Source organism: Fundulus heteroclitus, unplaced genomic scaffold, assembly GCF_011125445.2.
Source record: "Fundulus heteroclitus isolate FHET01 unplaced genomic scaffold, MU-UCD_Fhet_4.1 scaffold_107, whole genome shotgun sequence".
Lineage (NCBI taxonomy): Eukaryota > Metazoa > Chordata > Actinopteri > Cyprinodontiformes > Fundulidae > Fundulus > Fundulus heteroclitus.
In genome coordinates, this window is record NW_023396520.1 from 614,774 (window position 1) to 638,788 (window position 24,015).

Sequence of the window (24,015 nt, forward strand, 5' to 3'; positions counted from 1 at the left end):
TGTGTGTGTGTGTGTGTGTGTGTGTGAGACACATTACTACATTGAGCCTTTGGAAGTGAAGAGTGAAGGGTGCACCTGTTCAGGTGACATATAACCTGCTCATCCTGAGTACACTGGCTCATTGAAACTGCCGTGTAAAAACACAATAATAAGGCACATAGGAACATAATAAGTTTTGGTGTCTGAGAGATAAAAAATAAGCTCTCATTGGACCGGGGTCAGGACGCTGTCCCAGCAGGTTGGCCAAGACGTGTGAGTGCTGGAATGGCTGAGAATCAGGTAGAAAATGAGCTCCAGGGGGGTTCTTTAGGAACACTGCTGGAGGCAGGAAAAGGGAGCATAATGGCAAAGACAAATTTAACTGATTCTCTGTGTCTTCTTTGTGCAGGTTGCTGAATAAGATGTTTGGTGTTTAAACCTAACATTAAATGGTCCTTCGAGCCGGATTTCGACATACCTAACGATCCCAGCAGGTAAAGTGAGGTTCCAGCAAGTCTGTGGCCACAGCACTAAGACCCTTTCCGGGACTGGTCCCTCCTTTACGGGCTGGGATCCGAAGGTTGAAGAATTCCAGGGACACAGAGAATTGTGAGTAGAATTTCGTTAAAGAGGAATGAGTGAACATTTCTAAGAAACAAGATAAAACCCTGACAATACTAGGCACTATCAGGTAGCAGATAAAAAACAGTTAAAGTCCGCAGGAGGACAGACTCCTCTAGTTTAAACTAACTAGTTAAATTCTGTGAAGGACGGCGGCGTCCTCTGTTTTAAAAAAAAAAAAAAAAGGAAATCTAAACAGTTAAAGTCCGCAGGAGGACAGACTCCTCTAGTTTAAACTAACTAGTTAAATTCTGTGAAGGACGGCGGCGTCCTCTGTGTTAGATTAAAAGTAAGAGCTCAAAAGTGTGACTGTGTGTGTGTGAGGAAATACAAATACCACTAGGTATTTTATTTCATACCAAAACAGGCAAGAACAAATATGACGAGCTTTTGTGGATGCATGTAGGCAAGAAAACTCCACCTTGAAGGTTGAAGTGAGTTTTACCACAAACAGTTATTGATCGTCATCTTGTCTAAATAAACCCAGTGTTAGAACACAGCAGGTGTTGCAACCCACTGGGTCCAAACATTCACCAAAATGGGAAAGGGACAAAGTAAACAAAAACGCGAGCTGCTTGAAGAACTTACATGTAAAGATTGGAAAGTTGTTGAGAAATAAGATAAAGCAGCAATTGTGCCCTTATGTTATTGGATAAAAAAGTACAGCTTCAATGGCAAACTATCCACTTCTGGCATAAACGAACTACAGGAAAAAATTTAATTAAAATGCAAAAACAAGGAGAAGCAAATGGCAAAAGAAGGTCTTGCCCAGACCCAAGTCTGGATAAAAACAGCAGGACCCACTCTGATCAAATTTAACATTTAGCTACATGGGTAAAATAATACAATTCAGGTTTAAGAGGTGACTTAACAAACAGAAAATAGCTAAAATTCCTGGAAGCTATCATTAATAAATCGGGAAATCTAAAGGGGAAATACAGAGCAACACTCTGGGAGTTTTTTTTTAGAACAAGGAGGTTTCGTAAAAAAAAAGAAAGAAAGTGAGAGACGTCTCGCAGAACACTACGCGCAAGCTGTCTGTCTGTCTTGTACAACATATTGTGTCTGTGGAAATGAGATCATTTTGTTTGAGTGAGTGGGGGAGAGACTGCTTGGATCCGCGGAGATTGATGTCTGTGCGCTAATGGGTTTTTGTGTATAAGTCTGTGTGTGTAGATTTGTGCGTATGACAGAGCTGAGAATAGCAACTGAAGCGTAAGAGAATTACGGTGCATTTGATCAGGATTTTAGTGAAAATAAATAGAATTGTGCAGCATGGATATCAATGGATTCATGACAGCTGTAAAAAATTATAGAATAGGGTCTTTTCATATTGTAATTTTAGAACATTGATAAAATGGCAAACAGCATATGGGGAGCATATGGGAGAATGTTTGGGAGAAATGGAACCGGATGGGATATGTTTAAGGGGAGATTTTTAACTAAGGATTTTACAGCTGCCTAAAAAGAAGAATTTAAGAGCATTAAGATATACATGATTTTTGATTTAAATAGATGAGACAAACTGTGCTTTAAACAAACTGTATGGGACTAAATATGGTTGCTTTTCTAAGGGTTCTGTATTAATTTATTTTATTTCTTTTTACTGGGGATTTGAATGCAGCTAAAGCCGGGCGTACACTGTACGAGTTTTTCCCCTTTTCGGGCCGATTCTTCAGTCGTGAGGGCATTTTTTGAATCGGGCCGAATTTCAGCTTGATCGTAGAGGGGGGAGGAGGGGGGACTGGCTTCTCACGACTACCTCCCGATCAGGAATCTGACGATCGGTGAAAATCAAACATGTTTGAAATTCAGTCGGCTGTCGTGAGGTTTTCGTGAGCGCATCCTGCTGTTCAAGCAGAGCTACGAGGGGGCGCCCTCCCCTCCTCTCCGTCCCCGCCAGCGGAGGGAGGGAAGCGGGCGTTCCTGAAGCAACCTCTGCCCGGCCCGGCATTGGGGAGGGCGGCAACGCGCTGGCTGCCTGCTTCGGCACTCCTCCGCAGTCCGCGCAATGCGCTGGCTGCCTGTTTCGGCACTCCTCCGCTCGCGGGGGGGGGGGGGGGGGGGGCGGGGGGGCGTTCCCCCGACGCCCGGTGCCTCCTGCGGGCTTCGCCAGAGCTGGGCTCGAACCCCTGCTCTGCGTCCCTGTCACCCACCGTCGCTCGCCTGCCTCTGCCACCACAGCGAGCGGTCACAGAGGGGACACGACGTACAGTGTGAGCAGTCCGGTCGCGTCCAGGCGTCGCGCCGCACAGATCGTGAGCTGTGAACTTTTTAAACCCAGCGGTTACATCGCACAGTTTGAGATGTATATAAGTACCACGACTGAAAAACTCGTACAGTGTACGCCCGGCTTAATGAGAAATTTAGAGAAGTGTCAAGATATCACAAGGCCACATTAAGCATGTCATCGGTTACAAAAGCATCTCATGTTATTAGTTATGCTGAGCTGAGGCAAGCCTCAGAGGGTCAGTTTAACCTGAAACAGGACAATAGATATGATAAACAAATCTGACCATGATGTAAACATCTGAATGTTTATGGCAAGGCTGGGTCTGTGTGTTCTGGCCTGGGGGCACGAAAACTATGTCAGAGGGAAAAAATAAAATAAAGCCAGCTTGTGAAGGGTTAAATTCTACTTCTAATCTCTTTGTTTTTGGGTAGCCTTCTCAATGTGCTGAATTACGGGGAAAACTCTTATCATGTATAGAAAAACACTAGAAGCTCAAAAGCCTGAAAGAGAAAATGGTTGCTTTAAAGTTTCACCCTTGACCATTTAAGATTGAAAAGCATTAATAACTAAGTTTGCATGATCGAAAGAGCTAGAAAGAAATCAAAAGAATGCTGTAAGATATTGGAACACACATAATGCACTCCTTGGGAGACTTTTTACTTTCGGGTTTTTATTGTTTTTGTGCATTTTTGATTATTTCTTTGTTAAATGATTCCTTTGCTTTAATTTTTGCATCACCAGTGGCAAAAAAGTGACAACATTCAAGGTTGTTCAGCAGATAATTTAAGAAGATGAGAAGTTTTAATACAAAATGATGAAAGTAAAGGAACGAGAGATTCCTACCTCCTCTGGACCAACCAAGAACTTAGACACATCACGTTAAGAACCAAGACACTAGAAAGACCAGGTTTTCTTTTGTCACCTAATACACTAACAGAATTGTTTTTCTCTGAGTTACTTCTTTCAGATGATGTGAGATGAAACTGTAAAGCCACCTTTGTTCCGACAGAAGACTCTGGAAAGTGAGCTCTTTCAGGCCGTATGGTAAGAAGTCATTATCTAAAATGGACATGCAGGGATTGACAAAAGTGACTAAATTATGCTAAGTTTAACAAACTTATGACAGGTAATATTGAGACCTTCTAGGCAAGGCAAATTTAGTTATAAAGTACAATTCAGTATTCAGTATCCTTCTAGAGGTAAGAAGGTGGCTTTGGAAATTGTTCATGTACCCCTTCCCACTGCTGCCCTCTCTACTGACTCACATTAACATTTCTATCCTGTTTTCTGCTTTTTTCTTGCAAGGAAACCTGGTCATATATAATTGGAATGTGCTAACGGAGAGATTTTAGTCTCTTTTCTTAGGCATTCTCAGAGACAAGTTAGTACCAAGCGGTGCCAAAGTGGTCCAGGGGACGGAGAAAAAGGTGATGTACTTGACTCCTGCCTAATCCAGTTTTTGATCAAATTTTGGACAAAAAATCAGTAATTTTTGCAGAAGCTGCATAGATGTTTAATGGGGAATGTGATGCTACAAGGTTAAGAGAAATGTTTTTTATTAATGAACTTATACAAAGAGGTTGAACTGTCTGTAAAATATTTTGCTTGGATAAATTTTTAAGGGATCAAGATCTGGGGTAAAGGTGAAGAACTTCAAGAATAATTTTGTTTTAGAGGGAACGATGTGGTTGATTTTGTTTTGAGACAGTTTTCTTGTAATTTTTGTTTAGATTTTTTCTTTTCAACTTATTTACACTACACTACGGATGAAGATGGACAATTCTTTTATTAGACAATTTGATTTTGGACAAAATCCATATTGGCAAAATGCTGGCAGAATTCCTTGTGGTTTCAGACACAACGATTGGAGAAAGAAGATTCATGGACAAAGCTCGTCCTGGAAAGATGTTGTGCTGTTGAACTGAGACATGAGGACTGAAAATGGACAACTAATTGTGGGGGCAAAAGACAGAGGCATCGGATAACCTTCAATGGACCGCAACACGAAACAAAGATGAGTTGGCAGACACCCCTTCTGCATTTCACATCAGATTTTCCTGCACATAATTAAAACACAAAACACACATTAGAAACATACACATTGGCGGATGCGCTTAGAAGAAAACTTTCAGATTAAAAGCAATCAAGATTATTATTAAACCCCTAGGATGTTAATTGTTTTAAGTCAGAGCTGTTATTAGCGAGCGATAAGAGGGTCAAACGCATTCGGACAAGTGGTACTGGTCTGGAAAAAAAGCTGGTAGAGATTTTGGGCCGCTGATAAGAAGGATTTTCTTTTACTTTTCTAACAAAGTTTTTATTTAAATCATTTAAAATACATATAGATATGTTTTGGAATTTTATTAACCCCACAGGGGGTTTTGAATAAGATTCAAAGAGGCACCTTTAAGATACAATAAGCTTCATAAAATACATCATGCATGAGAAGAAATAGGGGGGAACCGCTAAAAGACATCCATTTTGCACCAAAATATTAAGTTAACGGGATGAGAGCATAGAGAAGTTTAAGAAATTATGCTAAACCTAAAACCGGTTCAACAACTTATGAGTATTGGTGATTAAAGTAAGGAGTGGGATACATAGAGGGGCAGTTTAAACATAAAAGGAAAGTGGATAAGAACATTGTATGCAATTACATCATTGAGCGATAATTATGATCATGACAAAACTAGTGGGCGAAAAAGTTAAAGTAGGCATTACAGCAACAGTTAATAGCATAAACGAATGAACGAACGAGTGAGCAAGCTAATTTTTCAATATAAGCAGAATAAACTCTAAACCGTTTAACCTTGTTCAAGCGAAGGAGAATTTGTGAGCACAGCATTTACTGGGTATCTTAAAGTAAGCAGAGGCGCAACTAAGAAATTAATTATTAGGATGTAAAGCAACACAAAGGTTAAGGACTTGAATGGATAAAACTGCAAGTTTAGAATAATGCCTTATTCTAATAAATAACTTGGGTAAATTAGGGATTAAAGCACCAGTGTAAATAGTTTGGAATTGTACGCAGTTACCTAAAAGGTGTGAGGAGACTTAACAACTATCTGTTTGAACACAAAATAGCACAATAGTTGTTCTTTAACTAAATGTTAAAACATCCAGAAGAAAAAACACATAAACATAGTTTAGCCATCTATTAACCTAGTGGTCTTTTAGACCAGGATAATCTAACGATCGTCCTCTTGTACATGCAGAAAAGTAATGAGGTCAATTAGATTAGTTGGACGTTTGGTATCTGGTCAGGACAGCAGAAGCGACTCCTGGACACAAGATGATGATAGGAGGATAACAGCTTCAACATGATATCAATGCATGGAGGTTGGCTCTGAGGAACATCAGAGCTGCAATGGCATCAGACAGTGACACTACTGCTGTGCTAAAGAACATCTTGAAAAGGACTATGCATGACTGCTTTGCTTCACAGGTGATAGAATTCAACTACAAGGTTTCACGAACATGACATGGAGAGGTTGGCGTTCAGGAAACGTACCTAGAACACACTCTTGGACTCTTTGGGGTAAATGGGCTCTAAAGGGGGACACTTAACAGGAGATAAACTGAAAGCCTGGGCTTACGACGAGAGACATTTCAGACAGGGGGTGTGGACACCCAGGAATTGCTACTGTGGTTTGAAAATGTCAAAAATTTGTCGCAGGTGGTGGAGTGTTTCGATGACCCAGGCGCTTGAAACCAGGTTGGACAAAGGAGACGACGTCGTGTTCCCACAGGGATTACCTGTAACCTAACACTAACTGTGAACAATTTTATGTTTGGGTTTGCTGGGGTTGCCAAAAGGAGCATCGGAGATGACTTTCTCTATCCTGACCAGGTTCACACTTAAAATGCAAAAAACAAAATGATAGAGGCCTAAACAAATACGGACACAGAGAAGTGTTTATACAAAGAATTCCACTATTCGTCAATTTAAGGTGCAGATACTAAGGCTAAACAAAGAATTAGAAGAAGGGCAAAACTTAAAGCTGATCATTTACCAATGGGTGGTCAATATTTAAGAGGGTTTAAAGGAACTGCACAATTTCTTCAATGATCACAACAGACAGTGATTGATGAAACAAACAAGCAAATTCTAGAATGGGAATTTTTAATCTGCTGGGACAAGACGGTGTAAACATAAAATACGGATTTATAGATCACTGGGTGATATAAGTTAACAAAACACAGATCCTAAATTTGGACAAACTGTAGAAAAAGCAACAGTAGTAATAATGGATAAATGACAAGGAAAGAAAATCACTTAGAGTAATGTCTGCTTAAAGTTTTTCAAGGGTAAACTAAACGCATGAGAGCAAGAACAAGATACTTGTTAAAGGGTTGATTTACTTGGGGATAAATTATGCTTGGAACTAATGTTGAAAGACTGAAAAAGGTTTAAAGACCTAGAGCAGTATGGAGCTTCTTACATGGTCAGGGGGCGATGTGTCTAATAAGCAACAATGACTTACTGCTCACAGCATACTACAGTTTAAAGGTTTGTTTCAAACAAGATTCGAACAGGGGGACATAAGATAAAACCAGGGTCGCTTACAAAAGCTGTCTGTTAAAACAACCAGAAGTGATTAAAAAATCAGGAATTAATGGGGTTAGAATTGCTCTTCGCTCTAGGTGGAGGGCGCATTCAACTACAAGTCTTTTGGGTTGATGCACGTCAAGCTGAAAGTGATTCACAGAACTACTTCCTGTCTCCACCCTGGGCTACACCCACTTCCTGAATAGCAACCAATCACAACTCCGTGTGGGCGAGGGGCATGCACACACTTCCTCTTAGCTGAGTTTTTCAAAATAAGATAAGAAGTACATAGGGCTGCTTCTAATTAATATCACAACATTATTCTGCAAATATATATAGTAGAGCTTTCTTTTACAAAGTTAAGGGTTTTTCTGTTGGACTTTTTAGAAAAATGTGAAGTATTTTGGAGCTGGTTCAGTAAGAAGTTTCTGAAAGGTTTTAATACAATTCCTTGTGAGCTAGATAAATTGAGATGAACCGTGTCACAGTAGCCATGAAACATATGATGATAAATTTCTATTGCAGAGATCTTTTCAACTGTTGGACAATTGTAAGGTGAGACACACATGGGAAAGAATTATAGAGAAATGCTGCTGCAGATAATGTTGAACATTCAGATTTCTCTTTTAGAGTAATGCAAGATCTAATGATTACAGTCAAGGAGGTTAAGCTAAGAGCATAATAATTGTGAACGGAAATATCTGGATGTGAAAGTGTTTGAAGAAGGTAAATGTAAAAAGGATTGGGAGTCTTGATAAGAACACTAATTACACCTTGTTTCTGTTATCCAACAGTAAACAAGGCCTGGTGTCTGCCAACCATGTCAACAGAGCATTTTCCTGGGGATAAAATGCTTATTGCCTGAAAAAGGACAGGACACTCATTACCATCCAACTAAATCGTTTTTGTCCATGCTGAGGAATAAGAAGAGGATTTAAGAAGTTTGGGAGTAACATGCCAGAGACCTATGAATTTTTTTATGTTTTCTTCTTTCTGTTTGCCATGAAGGAGCAGTTGCCTGAGAACACTGAGCTGACCAATTATGCGCGAATAGATTCATGTCTGCCACGTGCTCAGACTGGCCTGACGGTTTTTTACTTGCGTTATTAACGTACAAACACTTTTTATATCACAAAACTGATTTTTTCCTTTCTCTTCTCCACTGACTTCCATCACCATGTTTGATTTTATGAGTTATGATGTTTATACGGTGATGTTGCATTATGTTGATCGCTATGGCTTTATGACTAAGAATGAAAACTCTCTGTTACAGACACACACACCAAGACCTGCAGTTCTTGCAATCTTTTTGCTTTTTTATATAGAGAACCAGGATCTGATGGCTATCACAGATCCATAAATTACTTGGTAAGGCTAATTTTTAGATTCAATACAGGGTGTCTTCTCGCTCAGATTGGCCCAGAGCGGGATTCCCCTAGACTGGGCTCTATCGGGTTTTTTACCATTTCTTAGAGAGATGGGGTTTTCCTGCTTGAGGCTCAGCCTGCCCTCTGATGCCCCCTACTGGTACTCTTGGATTTGTGAGGTATGAAGGTGATGGATGGTTGTCCATAGGAATGGAGGGTGGAGGACCGAGTAGGAGGTTTCTTGGGGTGGGGGTAGAGTAGACGAATTTGGCCTTGATTAAGGTACATCTTTAGCTTATCTGGTCTAAAGTAAACTTAAAATAATGTGCGCATAGGAACCTAAAACAGGCCTAGCTCAAATAGTTGAACCCTAAATTGTAGTTAAAATGCTTGGACTGTGGTGTTGAGTAAAAAATGCTGAATTATGAAGTATTCATGCTGATTGATGCTAAGATGTTTCCATTGGTGGTTTGTCCGGCCCATTCCTTGGAACTGTTTTCGTTGAGATGTGCCTTTGGGGCACACCAACAGGGGGGGCTAACGGACAACTGGACTGGTTTTTACAAAGTGCTTTTCAGTCACACCAGCAGAGATTGTGTGACCCCAGAGACTGAACCGCACTATCGACTGCCATGGAGATCACAGATGGATGGACTCTGGAAGCCGGAAGCTGACGTGCTTGGATTGCTTGGACTGGACGGAATGACCGACTGTTCTGGGAGAGGGACAGGCTGAGAGCTGTTGTTCCACTGGTTGATCATCTTTGGTGATGTGCCATAATGACACATCATCAGGGGGTCTGTTAGGATATCAACAAGGTCAAGTGGAACGAGCTGTTTATCCCAGAACTGCATGGCACACTTAGATGGCACTGACCCAAAAGATTGGCACATATCTATCAGATACCACCCCGGAGGTGACTTATCCAGAAGTTAAGGCTCTTACAACTTTTAGAATTGTTCATTTATTTGCTTTGCAAACCTACTAAGCTTTAAAATGTTAAATTGTTGTGACAAAACAAAAAGGTCTTCCCCAAACAATTTATTGTTTGGGGAAGACCTTTCTTGTAACTCCTGTGATGCACAGGAGTTACAAGAAGTGAAAAGATCTCACACATTGTATTGTTAGGATATCAACAAGGTCAAGTGGAACGAGCTGTTTATCCCAGAACTGCATGGCACACTTAGATGGCACTGACCCAAAAGATTGGCACATATCTATCAGATACCACCCCGGAGGTGACACAGCTTCCCTGCTGATGTCACAGTTTGGATGTGTACCGCCCTTGTATGGGTGTGTCCCGAGATCCCTTTATAATGTTTGTGTGATGAGCACTCGAGGCCGCCTGCCGATCAGGGGCCCATCAGCGCTGGTGTGACTGTAATTATTTCTCTGTCCTTACGTAGATAAAATATAACTAAAAGCATACTTGTCTGTTTTATGCGTCCTACATTCAAGGTAATAAGTAAGTGGGGGTCGCCTGACTGGGTAAAACGAACTGGGTCCACCGAGGGTGCTTCACCGTAGACACGGCACGGTGAAACAGTAACAGTATACTGTTTAGAATTTTGCAGCTTTCATCTAAGTAATTAATTATTGAAAAAAAACTCCAGAAGTCTTGCAAGTTATTGCAGTGTGGGATAAACACTGCACAAGTATTCCAGTGCTGCTATGTATAAGTTAACCACAAAGCAAGCAGAAGGTCCCAGTGGATTAACAGAAGCATGAAGCCCAGCCAAGACATCATAGTTCAAAGGACAGTCACTCTCTGGCACATGGACACCGCAGTTGGGACCATGCTGGATCTCCTGCTGCCCCAGTGGTCCAAGTAAGCTTTCTGCTTTGTTGCTGGATCTCCTGCTACTCCTGTACTCCAGCAGCCCTGCACACCCAAGAATTCTCTCTCCTGCACCTCTGGATTTACAGCAGCCCTGCACCTCCAGCTCCCTCTAGTCCTCCAGCTCCTGCTCCCATCTACACCTCCAGTTCCAGTCCGGTACAGCCTCTCTGGTTTCCTTCCTCAACCATTCATCCTTCATTCAATAAAACTCAGTTAACGAAACTCAGTGTGTGGTTGTGTTTTGGTTCATCAGAACAAATCGTGACACTTTTCATAGCTGAACACCATGCTTATTGAAACATACAGTGTCATGCAAAAGTAGTCATAACTGGTTGAACATTTTCACATTGCAACCACAAACAAATGTTGTATTGAAATCCTTTTTGAAAGACCAACACAACTGGTGTAAAATTGTGAATTTGAAATAAAGTTATACATGATTTAAGCAAAAGTATTTAGCCCCCTTTTATCTGAGTGAAATCAGCTGCTTTCAGAAGCTGCTTGATAGTTGCTACTGACCGAACAGAGTCCACCTGTGTGTAATGTGACGTCAGTACAAATACAGCTGCTCTATGACAGCCTCAGTGGTTGTTTAAGAGAATATTGGGAAGCAAACCGCATGGGGCTGGCTAATTAATCGGATTTTGATCATTACTGTGATTTTGGTTTGCAACAGTCATAAAAACATAATAATCAATATTTGTTGAAAAATATATTGTATGGTCTAGCTGAAAAACTGACCTATGTTTTATTCAACTCCAAATGTAGAATAATAATTTGCCCTTTATATTCCTTTTTTGATATTTAGCAGTATTTTAACTTTATTTATTGGTTAGGACAAATTTTTTTATTTCACCAATTAGTCAAAAAATCTGATTTGAGCATTAAGGCCTGCAGTTGAATGTAGCCGTAGTCCCTCCAGTGTGTCCTGGGTCTCTTCCCCTGGCCCTCCTCCTGGTGGGACGTGCCCAGAACACCTTACCAGGGAGGCATCCTAAGATCCCAGATGCCCGAGCCACCTCAACTGGCTCTACTCAACTGGCTCTACTCAGCGTCTCTACTCTGAGTCCTCCCCGGATGGTCATTCAAGATCAAAAATTTAAATTGCATAATGTTATGTGTGGCGGAGAATCAACACTGCACAGCAAGGGGTATGAATATTTTTGCAAGCCACTGTGATAGAAAAATAGTTGAGTTGCAACTATTGTTGTGGTCCCATGTTCCACAGTTGGTTGGGAGTGCGGCTTCCCTCTGTCGAAAGGGGATGGTTGTTCCACCCTTCTTTGAAAATGTCAAGCTGAGCCTGCAAGCGGTGAATGAAAACATATACCCCGTTTACACTACCCTTTTTTTAACCGAGCCGAGACTAGTCCGAGCTCGGTAACCGAGATAACTCTCGAGTGTAAATGTGGTAAGCAGACTGAACTGAACCAAGCTAGACACAACCGGACCACGCTAAATGCAGACCAGTTCCATTTGTGATCTCGGCCTGTTTTTTTCTGTCCCGGTAATCTGATAACGAAAAGCGCATGAGCAGAACGCGTCATGCCCTTACAGTGTTTATTATAATTTATGCAGGGAATATTTCGTGTTATATAGACACAAAAACATGAAGGTAGAAGAGAAAAAAAAGAAAAAATGTGAAAGAAAGAGGACAAGAAATCTGCCTTTCCCAACCAAGGGAAGAGGAGAGACGGTCACACTACTCCAAAAAAACAAAACAAATAAATAAATAAAAAATAAAAATTGGACGCTTTACACACACCCGCACTTACCACACACACCCTATATTCCCAGGTCCAGGCGCTGGCACCCCCAAACCCGGTAAGTGAACCCTAAAGTCAAGAGAGGGGGGGGGGGGGGGGGCAGGGGCGCCACAACAACCCAGCCTTCCTGGTCCATGCTCCGGTCCTGACCCCCCATCCCGGCCCCAGACCAGACGACCCACGGGCCCATCCACCCGGGGAGGGGGCCAAAATGAACCGAACGGGCCAATCAACCAGCCCCCCCCCCCCCCCCCCCACAAACTACCTCCCCACACTCTCCCCCTCCATACCCTACTACCCCCACCTCCCAGCACATATTCCAGGGGAGAGTAGACGTGCCAGCCACAGTCCCGACCAATCACACGGACCCACAGACTGCTGCCAGTGAAGACCCCGGACCAGGTGGCACACTCCTCCTCTAGGCCCCACACTCTGGGCGGCAATCGGAGAACAGAGGTGTAACAAAGACCCCGAGCCTGCCTCCGCCTTCTCAAAAGTCGTGTTGTTGCACGTTGTTCTCAAGTGTGTCTAAAACTGGGAATGCCCGGCACAGTCACCTACAAGCAACCTACCCAGAACTCTCAGTGTCTAAATGCGAGTGAGGACAAAGGGAGCCACCAGGGGTGAGGCCTACACAATAAGCCCCCCCCTAAGATGTCTTGCCCCCCACCTCACCTTCAATTAATGCCCTACATATATGTGTGTTTGAAGAATATTATGAATGACAGTGTCTAAGGTGCAAAATTGGGGTCAGGGACGTCACCAGAGAGTGGGACCCTCTCTCCAGCGATGCTCTCACCCCACAAGGTCCTACATGTGTGGCAGCATGATGGAGCAGGCAGAGGGAGGTGTCCGGGGATGGGCAGAATAGGACAGGGGAGCCTCATGCTCTCCCAGGAGGCCAGCTCCCTTGCTGACTCCAATAGGCACCCCCATTCGCCGAAAACCCACCTGGAGAGGGAGGCACTGCCAGCCACACCACCATAGCCCGAAGGGCAAGAGACAGGTGGCAGGGCCCGAGAGCAACCACAAACCAGGACCAACACCACCACCCAACCTGCACACCCTACATCCGGACCGTCCCGGGAAAAAAACTCTGGTTAGTCAGCCAACCTGAACCATGCAGACCCTTGTTCCCCGGACAGAAATGGCACAGAGAGACAGAGATAAGGAGCCAGACACGGAGCCCTTCAAACATCCATCCCCTACCCCCCCCCCCCCCCCATGAAAGAAAATGTAGTCCCACCCCAACACTAACATTCAAACAACTCCCAACCCACATACGCACATACGACAATATACACCTAGCAAAATGCTAGGAGAGCATCTGCCATGAGATGTTAATGTCCATTCCCCCTTTGCCAGCTCAACAGGTTCCAAGGCCCTTCAGCACACCAGAGGCCCCAGTAAGGCGAGATACCCAGACATACACCGGCCCAAACCCCCAAGGGACATACTCCACAGAACCCAAGCCACTGAGGCTCCACCGGGACACCTGCCCAAGGACGACACACCCAGGAACACAGAGCCCTGGACCCACCCTAGACCCACCTAGACCCACAGCTACCAGGCCAGTAACCCACATGCACCAGCGCAACCCCCCCCCCCCCCCAAGAGCATTGCAAGCAGCCAACAGAGGCCGCCCTGAAGCTCCCAAGCCACGCCCAGGTGGGGGCCACAGACCCTGGGGCCAGACCAACCAAACACCCCACTCCAGGCACCCCCAGAGCCCCAAGACCCAGCCACCCCCTGAATCAGCCTCCATACCCTACAGGACACACCCCACAGTCCCCCACCCCCACCAAGTGATGGAGCCGATCAAAGGAGCCCAGAGATATCGATCTGATGTGGATGCAAAAGATCTCTATACTGATTGATACTGAGAATTTTTTTGCTTTTCTAATTGATGAGGATAGTTTTCTTTGTGATACATATGGCAGTGAAATACGTAAAACTGTTGAAACTGACGTCTTCTTTTGCTAAATCCCATATGACAGAAAAAAAAGTTTGTTTAAAATTTCCCAGCACCTAAAGAGCAATGTAAATATTTTTTAAATGCTCTGAATATGTAGCTGCGACTTGTCAGTTGATTTTATAGTCACAATACAAGCTTTTGTTTTTGGGATTGTCACATTTTTATTATACAGATTTATATGTCTTAAGCACAAAAGAGCACCTTTTATTTTAGGTTTATTTTGTGTCCGATTTTTTCTTGGTGTTCCTTTTGGCTGCTGGGATGTTCTGTTTTTTAAGGTCCATTGTTGACCACGAAAGAGCTCTAATGTGACAATATTGTAATTTGTCAAAAGCTTCTATGTGCAGCTGTGATTTAAAAATGGCTAAAATATAACATTTTTAATTAATTTTTATTTTGGAATAAATTTTTCAAACAAAAATAATTTGACATGTTAAAATTAGATATGCAAATGCAACTTTAGGCACTATTTGGCTAAAAATATTTGTTATTCAAGGTTATTTGAACATATCGTGATATATATCGTGTATCGTGATATAGCCCAAAGATATCATGATATTAGATTTTTATCATATCGCCCACCCCTAGGGGGAAGGTGAAATTTTACAACTCAGGCACTTTGACAAGTCCTTACATATCTGACCAGAACCTCTCAATAGGTGTACATAACCATAGTGCATGGATATAATTGTCAGGATTATTGCATGTGCACTGTAAACAAATATTAGATTGTGCAAAACCCATCTTAAATAATCTTTGACCTGTATAGTGTACTCTGTGAAGGATTTTGTATTGTATTAGTAGTAAATTTGGGTTTCTAGTCATTTTGAAAATTCTTAGAGATATCTGAGCCTGGATCTTTTGTTCAAAGTTTACTGATAAATCCTCTTCCCATATCATAATAGGAAAAATAATTCCAAGTTACTTTATTACCCCAAGCCAGAAAACACAGTATCATGGAGCGCCCCATACCTATTGAAGAAATTGCGGAAACCAAAAAGCAAACCATTGTCACATTCTATGGGACTGTCCTTTACAAAAACAATATTGGACAGACATTCATGTTGCTTTACAGAATATTTTTAATTGGCCCTTATCCTTTGGAATAAAGACTGTTCTTTGTCCTTCTTTTTCCAGTCCTGTGGTATGCATCCAAACACCTGTTAAACATATTACTGATTGCAAGTAAGAAGGAAATGACTAACACAGGAAAGCCCAACCCTGAGCAGCTGGAATGGGGTTACGATGGACATTTATAGAATCGAGCAGCAGCAGCAGTTAACTGCAAATTACATCTGTTTGACGCATGTTGGAATAAATGGGTTCAATACACAACACTCCAGAGGCCTAACATTAACCTGTAGTAAAGTGTAATAATTTTTTTGGTCAGCCCCAAATGTTTTCTCCTAAAAATTTTACTCATGTGGGGATACAAAGTTGATTTTCTTTTAGAATTTTGTGTATATAATGAATGTGCTAATATGTGCTTGCCAGTGACTTTACAAAATAAAAGAATGCAGCTCCAACTTACATGAATAACTTCAGTTGGTAACAAGTAATTGAATTAAGTTTACCCAACTTACTTTATTTACAATGGCTTAACTTGACAACTTATAAAATAAATAAAGTTGGATCAACTTCATGCAAGTACTTGTTACCAATTGAAGCAATTCAGTTCAGCTGGAGCTACAAACTCTTTAGAGTGAAAGTTCACTTTTATACTGATCATTTTGCATTAACTCACCAGTCCATCTCTCATACAGAAAAATAGTACCCTAGACTAAATTGGTTATGACGATGATGATGAGTGAAACATTTTAGTTAAGGTAAAAGAGCTTAAGAGATCAGTGGTCCGTTAAATGCTGCAAACCAAGAAGTCAATAATGCTTGACGAGGCTCAAGCAATATGATGGTGACATTTATGAATTAGTGGGATTTTAGCTTTCTGGTGCTATTTGCTAAAACTTTCAGATGATAGGGTGGGAAACACTGTTACCATGGTAATTACACAGTTCTTTTTGAAACATTACAACATTCAATTCTCCTTTTATATGTGAGTAAAATTGTCAACTCAGGAAAAGGGCCAACAGATGCACACTTTAGAGAACTTCATGAGAACACTCACTGGGGCTTCTCTCCTCAACGAGGTCACAGGCACATAGGTGGTCCGAGTCAATAGAGATGGGTTTTTGTCGAATCCAGAACTTCGGATTGGTAACAGGATCAATTTCCACTTTTTCTCCTGAAATGCCTGCAAAGACAGTTTTTATCAGTTTACAGTGGAAAACCTTATAGCAGGGAGCATATGTCATGTCACTGTAACAATGAGCCAATGTTTTATGTCAGATTGCAGATTATTGTTTTAAAAATGTATTAATAGAAAACATTTTAAACAACAAATCAGTTGGTTATTAATTTTGTTTATTTTGTTTGGTTGGAGTTTTGTGTTTTTCTGGGCTTGTCTTTGCCTGGAGTGGAGGAACGTCATCTTGGCATTTCACTCTCAGGTGCACATACAAAGCAGTCCCCAGGGGTTTGTACCCAATTTATTGGTTCTGGGTATGGCTTGTTGTGGAAAATTTTATTGATGTATGTAACTCTGATCATATCTTCTCTGGATGCACCTGCATAACTTTCCCGTGTGAAAGAAGCTCTCATGCTTACAGATTTACTACTGTGTTTTCATTTCCAAGGAAAGTTAGAGTTAGATAATAACTGGATCGTACCAGTGGCTGCACTCCTTTGAAGATAACCCCCACATTCTTTGTTCACCCAGAATGTATAAAAGTTTAGTGTGTCCGTTTTCTCGTTGCTCTGTTTTCTGACTGCGTTGGGGGACAGAGACATTCAATCACTCATGCCTTTGAATAAATAACTTAAAGACAAACGATGCATCATTTGTTTTTTTATGAGTGATGTGCTCATTTAATTGATAATTATTTATAACCATTACAGGCTCAACCTAAGAAGCGGATTAAAAGGAGTGATTCTGTCCAGATTGGATTTTTCTGTTGATGCAGAGCTTCAAGTAATTATTAAAATGTGTTTAAGATATTTTCAGTTTGTAAATGTATTGTTTTGTATGCTCTTTGTTTAATATAAATAGTATAGTATTTTTTCATTTTTATTAGATGCAACCCTAATAATAGTTTTTCCCAATTTAGGTTAATTTGTATTTAAGCCGTTTGTCATTTGTTGTTCGTTTTGGGTGTTGGTTGTTCAGTTTGGTTACACTGTTGACTACCAAATAAAAAAACAAACAAAACAAGAAGCTTCCACAGATGTTTTTCGATTGCTGTTTGGGTCCCATTTCCATGGCTGCTCGACCAGTTAGACAGTCCTATTGGAATCTACATGTAAATGTAAACTTTTTGAAAGTTTGTTACTGCTTTGAATGTTAGCCCTTGTTAGCAATTGAAGCCGTTAACATCACTTTACCACTGTGGAGCCATTCTGTCCTTCCCTGCCTCGGCAGTGCCGGCTTCAGGCATCACCGAGTCAACCTCAGGTGTAGGGTTTAATCCTGGGAGACGGGATTCCCGGGAAATCTGATCAAAACTATTTCCCGATTCCCGGGAAATGTTATGACGGGAAACGGGAAATGAAAGTAAAAAAAATAATCCAGTGCGCTCCTATTGGAGTGCGCTCAGTGCGCCTCTATTGTTGTCTTACGTTGCATTCAGTAGCCTACCGCGGTACCGCCTAAGGAGGATGTCTACTGCCAGCTTTGTATGGGAGCATTTTAAAAAGGTTGAAAATGAAAGCGCAAAGTGCATGTTGTGTGACCGGATTGTCAGGTGTTCTGGGGGGTCGACATTTAGAATCTCAGCATAGGAAAGTTCCTGAAGAAAGCCCATCAACAAAACGTCTGTGGTAAATTACAGGAGACCTTTTATTCTACAAGGAGAAGGTTTATTTCCAGACATGAACACCGTACAGCTCCACAACACGCTCTTTTTCTCTTTCGGCTCTCTTCCTACTACCGCTCACTCTTCTTCTATGGTCAACATTCTCAAACGGTAACAGCGATTCCTAGTGGTCATGTATGTATTACACTACATTTTCACAGTTACTACAACGTCTGAAAATGCTAGATGGCTACTTTAGCAAAGCTAGCAAGTTGCTTGGTGAAATACTAGCGGAGATGGCAGCTTTTGATGGATTTACGTTTAATAGTATGATCTCAGATCAGCACTTAAGAGAGATGGACATATTCTTCCCAAGAATCCTTCTGAAATCTCCCAACAGGTTAGAGGTTTTGCCAATGAACAAAAAAACAAACTGGCTGATATATTCCAAGACATGGTGAAGCGAGGGATGCGTTTTTCTTTGATGCGTTTTTCCCGGGATTCCCGGGAAATGCATAGTCTTTCCCGGGATTTGATACATCTCATTTTTGGGAAAAATATTAAACCCTACTCAGGTGACGAGAGGGTGAAAAATCGTCCACCTCAAAAAAACAATCAATGGCAAAAGCCCCAGATGTTACACCATGTGTGAAAATGTAACTTTCCATTGTCCTGATCATACCCCTGAGTACCACAAAAAAAAAGCCCCACAGCTCATTCCCACACTTAGTCCTGTTTCTTGGAACCGCCCACTTTGGTAGCATTTTTCAATATGCGTCTGGGGGTTATGCCTTTTACAACGGTATGAGTTACAATATAAAGTTCCACTAACAGGAAAGTCATTCAAATGCGTTGACATTTTAAATCGTAAAAAGTAACTGCATAATTAATTTGTCTAGTAACTAGTTACTTTGACAGTGCGGGAACTGAGTAACTCAGTTTGTTTTTGGAAGAAGTACCATATATTCCCAACTATAAGCGGCTACTTGTTCCCCATGCTTCGAACCATGCGGTTTTAAGACGGATGGGAAGTGAAAGTTGGAAATTTAAGAAGAAAGCGCTAATTTTTATTTAGCACTTGTAAGCAGCAGGCACGACGGAGAATTTTGTTCAAAGCCATACCCACTCATCATGGAAACCACACGAAGAAGTTCATATGATGCCGCTTTTAAGTTGAAGGCCATCGATCTGGTAGTACAGGAAGGAAATAGAGCTGCCGCACGTAAACTTGACGTGAATGAATCCATGGTTCGGCGCTGGAGACGGCAGCGGTAAGAACTCATTCAATGCAAAAAAACTAGAAAGGCTTTCAGAGGACATAAAAGCAGGTGACCTGAACTTGAAAATGTTCTTGAGGACTGGGTTAACACTCAGAGAGCAGGTGGCTGAGGTGTATCCACCGTGCAAATCCGGCTGAAAGCCGCAAAATTAATATTGATGATTTCAACGGAGGACCGTCTTGGTGTTTCAGACTCATGAGAAGAAAGAACCTGTCCATCAGGGCGTGGACAACTCTGTCAGAAACTCCCCCCAGATTACCAGGAAAAAGTTGCAAATTTACGACAATTTCTTTAAACAAAGATTGCGGAGGACGCCATAGGACAAAGGTCACGGATTAGCGGATCGGGGTTCGGATCCGGACCCACCTGCTGACTAATCCGGACCCAACCTGATTTAAAACATTTATATATTACTGCATGTCCAACGACAGTGTCTAACTCAGGGGTATAAGTTCTCCGTTGCTGCGACGGATTTCCGTCATTTAGAATTTGAGCGCAAAAAGTCCCGTCTAGACTTTTTATTCAAGGTTTTAATCTGAAGCTGCTCTCAACCAATTAAACCTGGCAGAGCCGGGACATTAGCCAATCAGAAAGAGAGCAGGGCTGGTCTTTGCAAAGCGAACATTGCCAGTCTGAAGTTTATCGGTGTTCGAATAATTTAAACTTTTGGGAGAGCATTTTAAACTGGCCACAGATGGTATGAATGAGAGTAGCGTTGGTCAAAGGTTTTCTTTGGATTAATGCAAACCAGCAGGTCAGAAAGCTTAGCTGATAGAACTGCTGACAACAACTTCCTCGGTAAGTGTTTCTGTCGATGCTCCTGCAGTCAATCAATGAATTATTTCCACCTGTGGCCACTTTGCCTGTCAGCGTTTATTCCCTCGCCGATAAACGCGGCGACCAACCAGGGATCTCCTTGTGATTCGCTATTATGTTTTATTTAAAACACAAAAAAGAGTAACACGCTAGCTCAGGCTAATTTAGCATGACCCTTGAAGAAGAAGAGTCGGAATGTGAAACCATTTCCCGCATTTGACTGGGTTCGATTCGGAAAAAGTAAAACAAGAAAAAAAAACCTGCGCTGTTCAGAAACAAAGAAGGCAGAGCTGCATCTGCTGTCGGTATGCAGCAGTGTTCACCTGAGGAGCAGCTGCGCTCCAGGACACTAAATAAAATGACAAAGATTTTGATGTTTACAGAATTGTTAAGAAAACTATAAACTGCAGCTACAACATGGACTGGAGAACGGGTTCTAACTGGGTGAGGCCAGAGAAGGGCGATTCTCAGAGAGAATTTTATGAAGTTAAAGTGGATCGCGGACACAGGGTTCATTCTGGACAGGTGTCCAGTCACTGGGCTAATATATAACCATTTTATTAAACTTCAAAATGTCATGGTTGAGTTCTGGTTTAACTTCATTTTTCTGTTATTTTCATTTTTTCATCTCATGTGGGTTAGGTTTGACTTTATTGTTAGTTTTCATTGTCAGTTATTTTTTGTCATCTTCACTTCACCTCCTCAGCAGTCAGTCACACCTGTTAACAATTTACCAGTCAATTAGCCAGACCCTTGTTCCACCTGTGAAGTGCTCTATTTAAACCTCCCTCTGCCTTCAGTTCAGCCCTGGGCTGTCATCATTCCACACCTCTCCATGCCAGTCCCCGGTTTTGCCTCAGAAGAAATGTTTTTCTTGTTTAAGGTTAGTCCTGCCAGTTTCTCTAGACTGATACTCTGCTGTTTGTCCCTGGAGAAGTTCTGCTCTGTGTCCTGGTGTCTCCAAGGTTCTGCTAACCTGACTAGCCGCCCTGGAGAAGCTCAGCTCTGTGCCCTGGTGTCTCCCAAGTTCTGCTAACCTGACTAGCTGCCCTGGAGAAGCTCAGCTCTGTGCCCTGGTGTCTCCCAAGTTCTGCTAACCTGACTAGCCGCCCTGGAGAAGCTCAGCTCTGTGCCCTGGTGTCTCCAACGAACTGCTAACCTGTTGTGGCTACGGGGCCTGTTAGCCGAGCAGTTCTGAGCATTCCCGGCTGCCTGGATAGTCGTGACTCTCTTTCACTTCAGGTCGTCAGCTCCTGCCATCATCTACATCCCTGACCTTCTGCAGTCCTGAACCTCCGGTCTTCATCACTCACCACCCAGCATACTTCCTTCAATAAAGACTCAAACTTTTAGTTCCGTGTGTGCATTCTGAGTTCATCGATAAACAAACCCTGACACAAAAAAGTTAAATCATGCCTTTTTATAAACTGTAATAATTAATTGGTGAACATAACGGGCAAAGCAGAGACTGATTATTGACATGTGCAATCTGTGTCAAATTAAAATGTATTATATCATGATAGTGTTGATGATGTGTCCTGCATTTCTAAGGCTGTGGTTGGCCTTGTATGATCATAATATTGGTTTATATTGAATGTGACAGGGAGCCAGTGGAGTTGATGTACAGGTGTGAAGGAGATGATGTAATGATGAAGCTGCTGTCCTTCGAACCAGCTGCAGTTTATGGAGGTTTTCCGGAAGACAGGGAGGAAAGGGAGCTGGGATTGTAAAGTGGACTGTGGACCAGTTTGTCAAAAGTGTGAAGGAAGAACTTGATGCTGCATAGATGAAAGTAACCCAGATGATGATGTGGATGTGGAAAGTGATGGAGAGGCTGTCCAGGATGACGCAAAGGCTCTAAAGCTGAAAGGTGGCAGAGATATAGGAATTTTCAATGGATATTTTAAAAGTACCAGATTTGGTTGACTTTGCACACTAAGCAAGTGAGCCAACTAATGCGGCATGATGTCCATGGCCCCGGGAATATATGGGTTGGCGAGAAAAATCTTTCAGTCAAACATTATTTTTGCTTCAACCCCTGTGCTAACTTCACTTGCGCCGCTTCTCTTGTTAATATGGCAAAGCCCTCCGGAGCGTCAGGCACCAGGATGCACGTGATACAAATTAGCCAACGAGCTTTGTCAGTCAGGGTTGTTGCTGCTGGCTACTTTTCAGAAAAAAAAAAAAAGCCAAATCAAAAAGCACTTTGGATTTTAAAATAGAAAAACGTTCTATTTTTATGTTGTTTTTTTTTTTTTTTTTTTTTTTAAAGTCAATGTATAAGGTGGATGCATAAACATTTTATTTCAGTGTTAAATACTGTTTGACGTAACGGATTGTAATTAAAAATGTGTCCGGACCTTTACTGGTTGTTTTTTTGTTATTCGGACCCCGCTGATTTTTAATTAGTGACCCCTGCCATAGGACCATACAACATTATGAATATGGATGAAGTGCCACTGACATTTGATCTGCCTCTGACCAGGACCGTAAACAAGACAGGTGCATCATCCATTATGGTGAAAACCACCGGACATGAGAGAACACATTTCACCTGCGCCCTGGGCTGCACCACCTCTGGAAACAAGCTTCCCCCGATAGTGGTTTTTAAGAGCAAAACTATGCCGAAAGACCAACTCCCGAAGGACATAGTGGTTAAAGTCAACCAGAAAGGATGGATGGTAGAAAGTCTAATGAAGGACTGATTAACAAAGTGCTACAGAAGGGGCCCAGAAAGATTTTTTCACCGGAAAAAGGCGCTTCTTGTTTTGGACAGTATGAGGGCCCACATCACCGATTTAGTGAAAGCAGTTATCAAGAGAACCAACTCAATTCCTGCTGTGATTCCTGGTGGTACAACAAAGTTTTTGCAACCGCTGGACATCAGTGTGAATCGAGCGTTTAAAGCAGCACTCCGGAGTGAATGGGAAGCTTGGAGGCGAGCGGCGAAAAATCCTTCACAAAAACTGCCCGCATGCGAAGAGCATAATTTTCTGATGTATGTCAGTGGATCCTAACAGCGTGAAGGAATCTACGATCACCAACAGGTTCCGAAAGGCAGGACTGCTGTGTGAAGAGGGCACCGCAGCTTCAGAGCCAGCTTCACCCCGGGATGACAGCGACACGGAGAGCAACACTGATATCCACACAGAAAAGGTATGTGAAAAAGCTCTTCTGAGGCTGTTCAGATCCGACACTGAAGAAGATGACTTCAGTGGTTTCAGTACGCAGGAGGACGATGAATAAATCAATCAATAACTTTTCTGTTTTGTTTGATCAGCACTTTTACTTTTGTGCTACAGGCACCATTCCAAAAACTAATCTGTTCAGTTGTGTTCTATTAAACGAGGTACCGGTAACCACTTCAGTTGATATCAGCGGCTTTTACCCCAGTGCGGCTTTTATATGTACTTCTCTAGTTTTTTTTAACAACTTAGTGGGTGCGGCTTATATAGAGGTGAGCTCTATAGTCGGGAAGATACGGTAATTAGTTACTATAACTAGTTACTTTTAGTAACGTGTCCAAGACTGCCAAGTAGTATGTACCTAGCTGGACATCTGTGGTGAAACGTAGCCTATGGATCAAGCTGATCTTGAAGGACTTGTAGTGGTGACTGCTCAACATGTCTTGGACAGTGGTAATGTCAATAGTAGGGTCTTCTTCTGAGCTCTCCTCACCTCTGGAGCCTGTAACAGAAGAATGATGAATTCCATGACTTAAAAAAAATGGTTATTTTAAAA

The 24,015-nt window shown here is 42.1% G+C and overlaps 1 protein-coding gene across 2 annotated transcripts in view; it reads right to left on the bottom strand.

The window, feature by feature from the left end:
• The window catches only part of mapkap1 (MAPK associated protein 1), a 99,703-nt gene that overhangs the window by 9,958 nt on the left and 65,730 nt on the right, over positions 1-24,015 (bottom strand). For both annotated transcript variants that reach the window (XM_036128679.1, XM_036128680.1), the window contains exons 9-10: positions 23,821-23,961; positions 16,456-16,581 (exon numbers count right to left, since the gene is read on the bottom strand). In XM_036128679.1, coding sequence (XP_035984572.1) covers positions 16,456-16,581; positions 23,821-23,961 — 267 coding nt within the window. The remainder of the gene's footprint in view (positions 1-16,455; positions 16,582-23,820; positions 23,962-24,015) is intronic.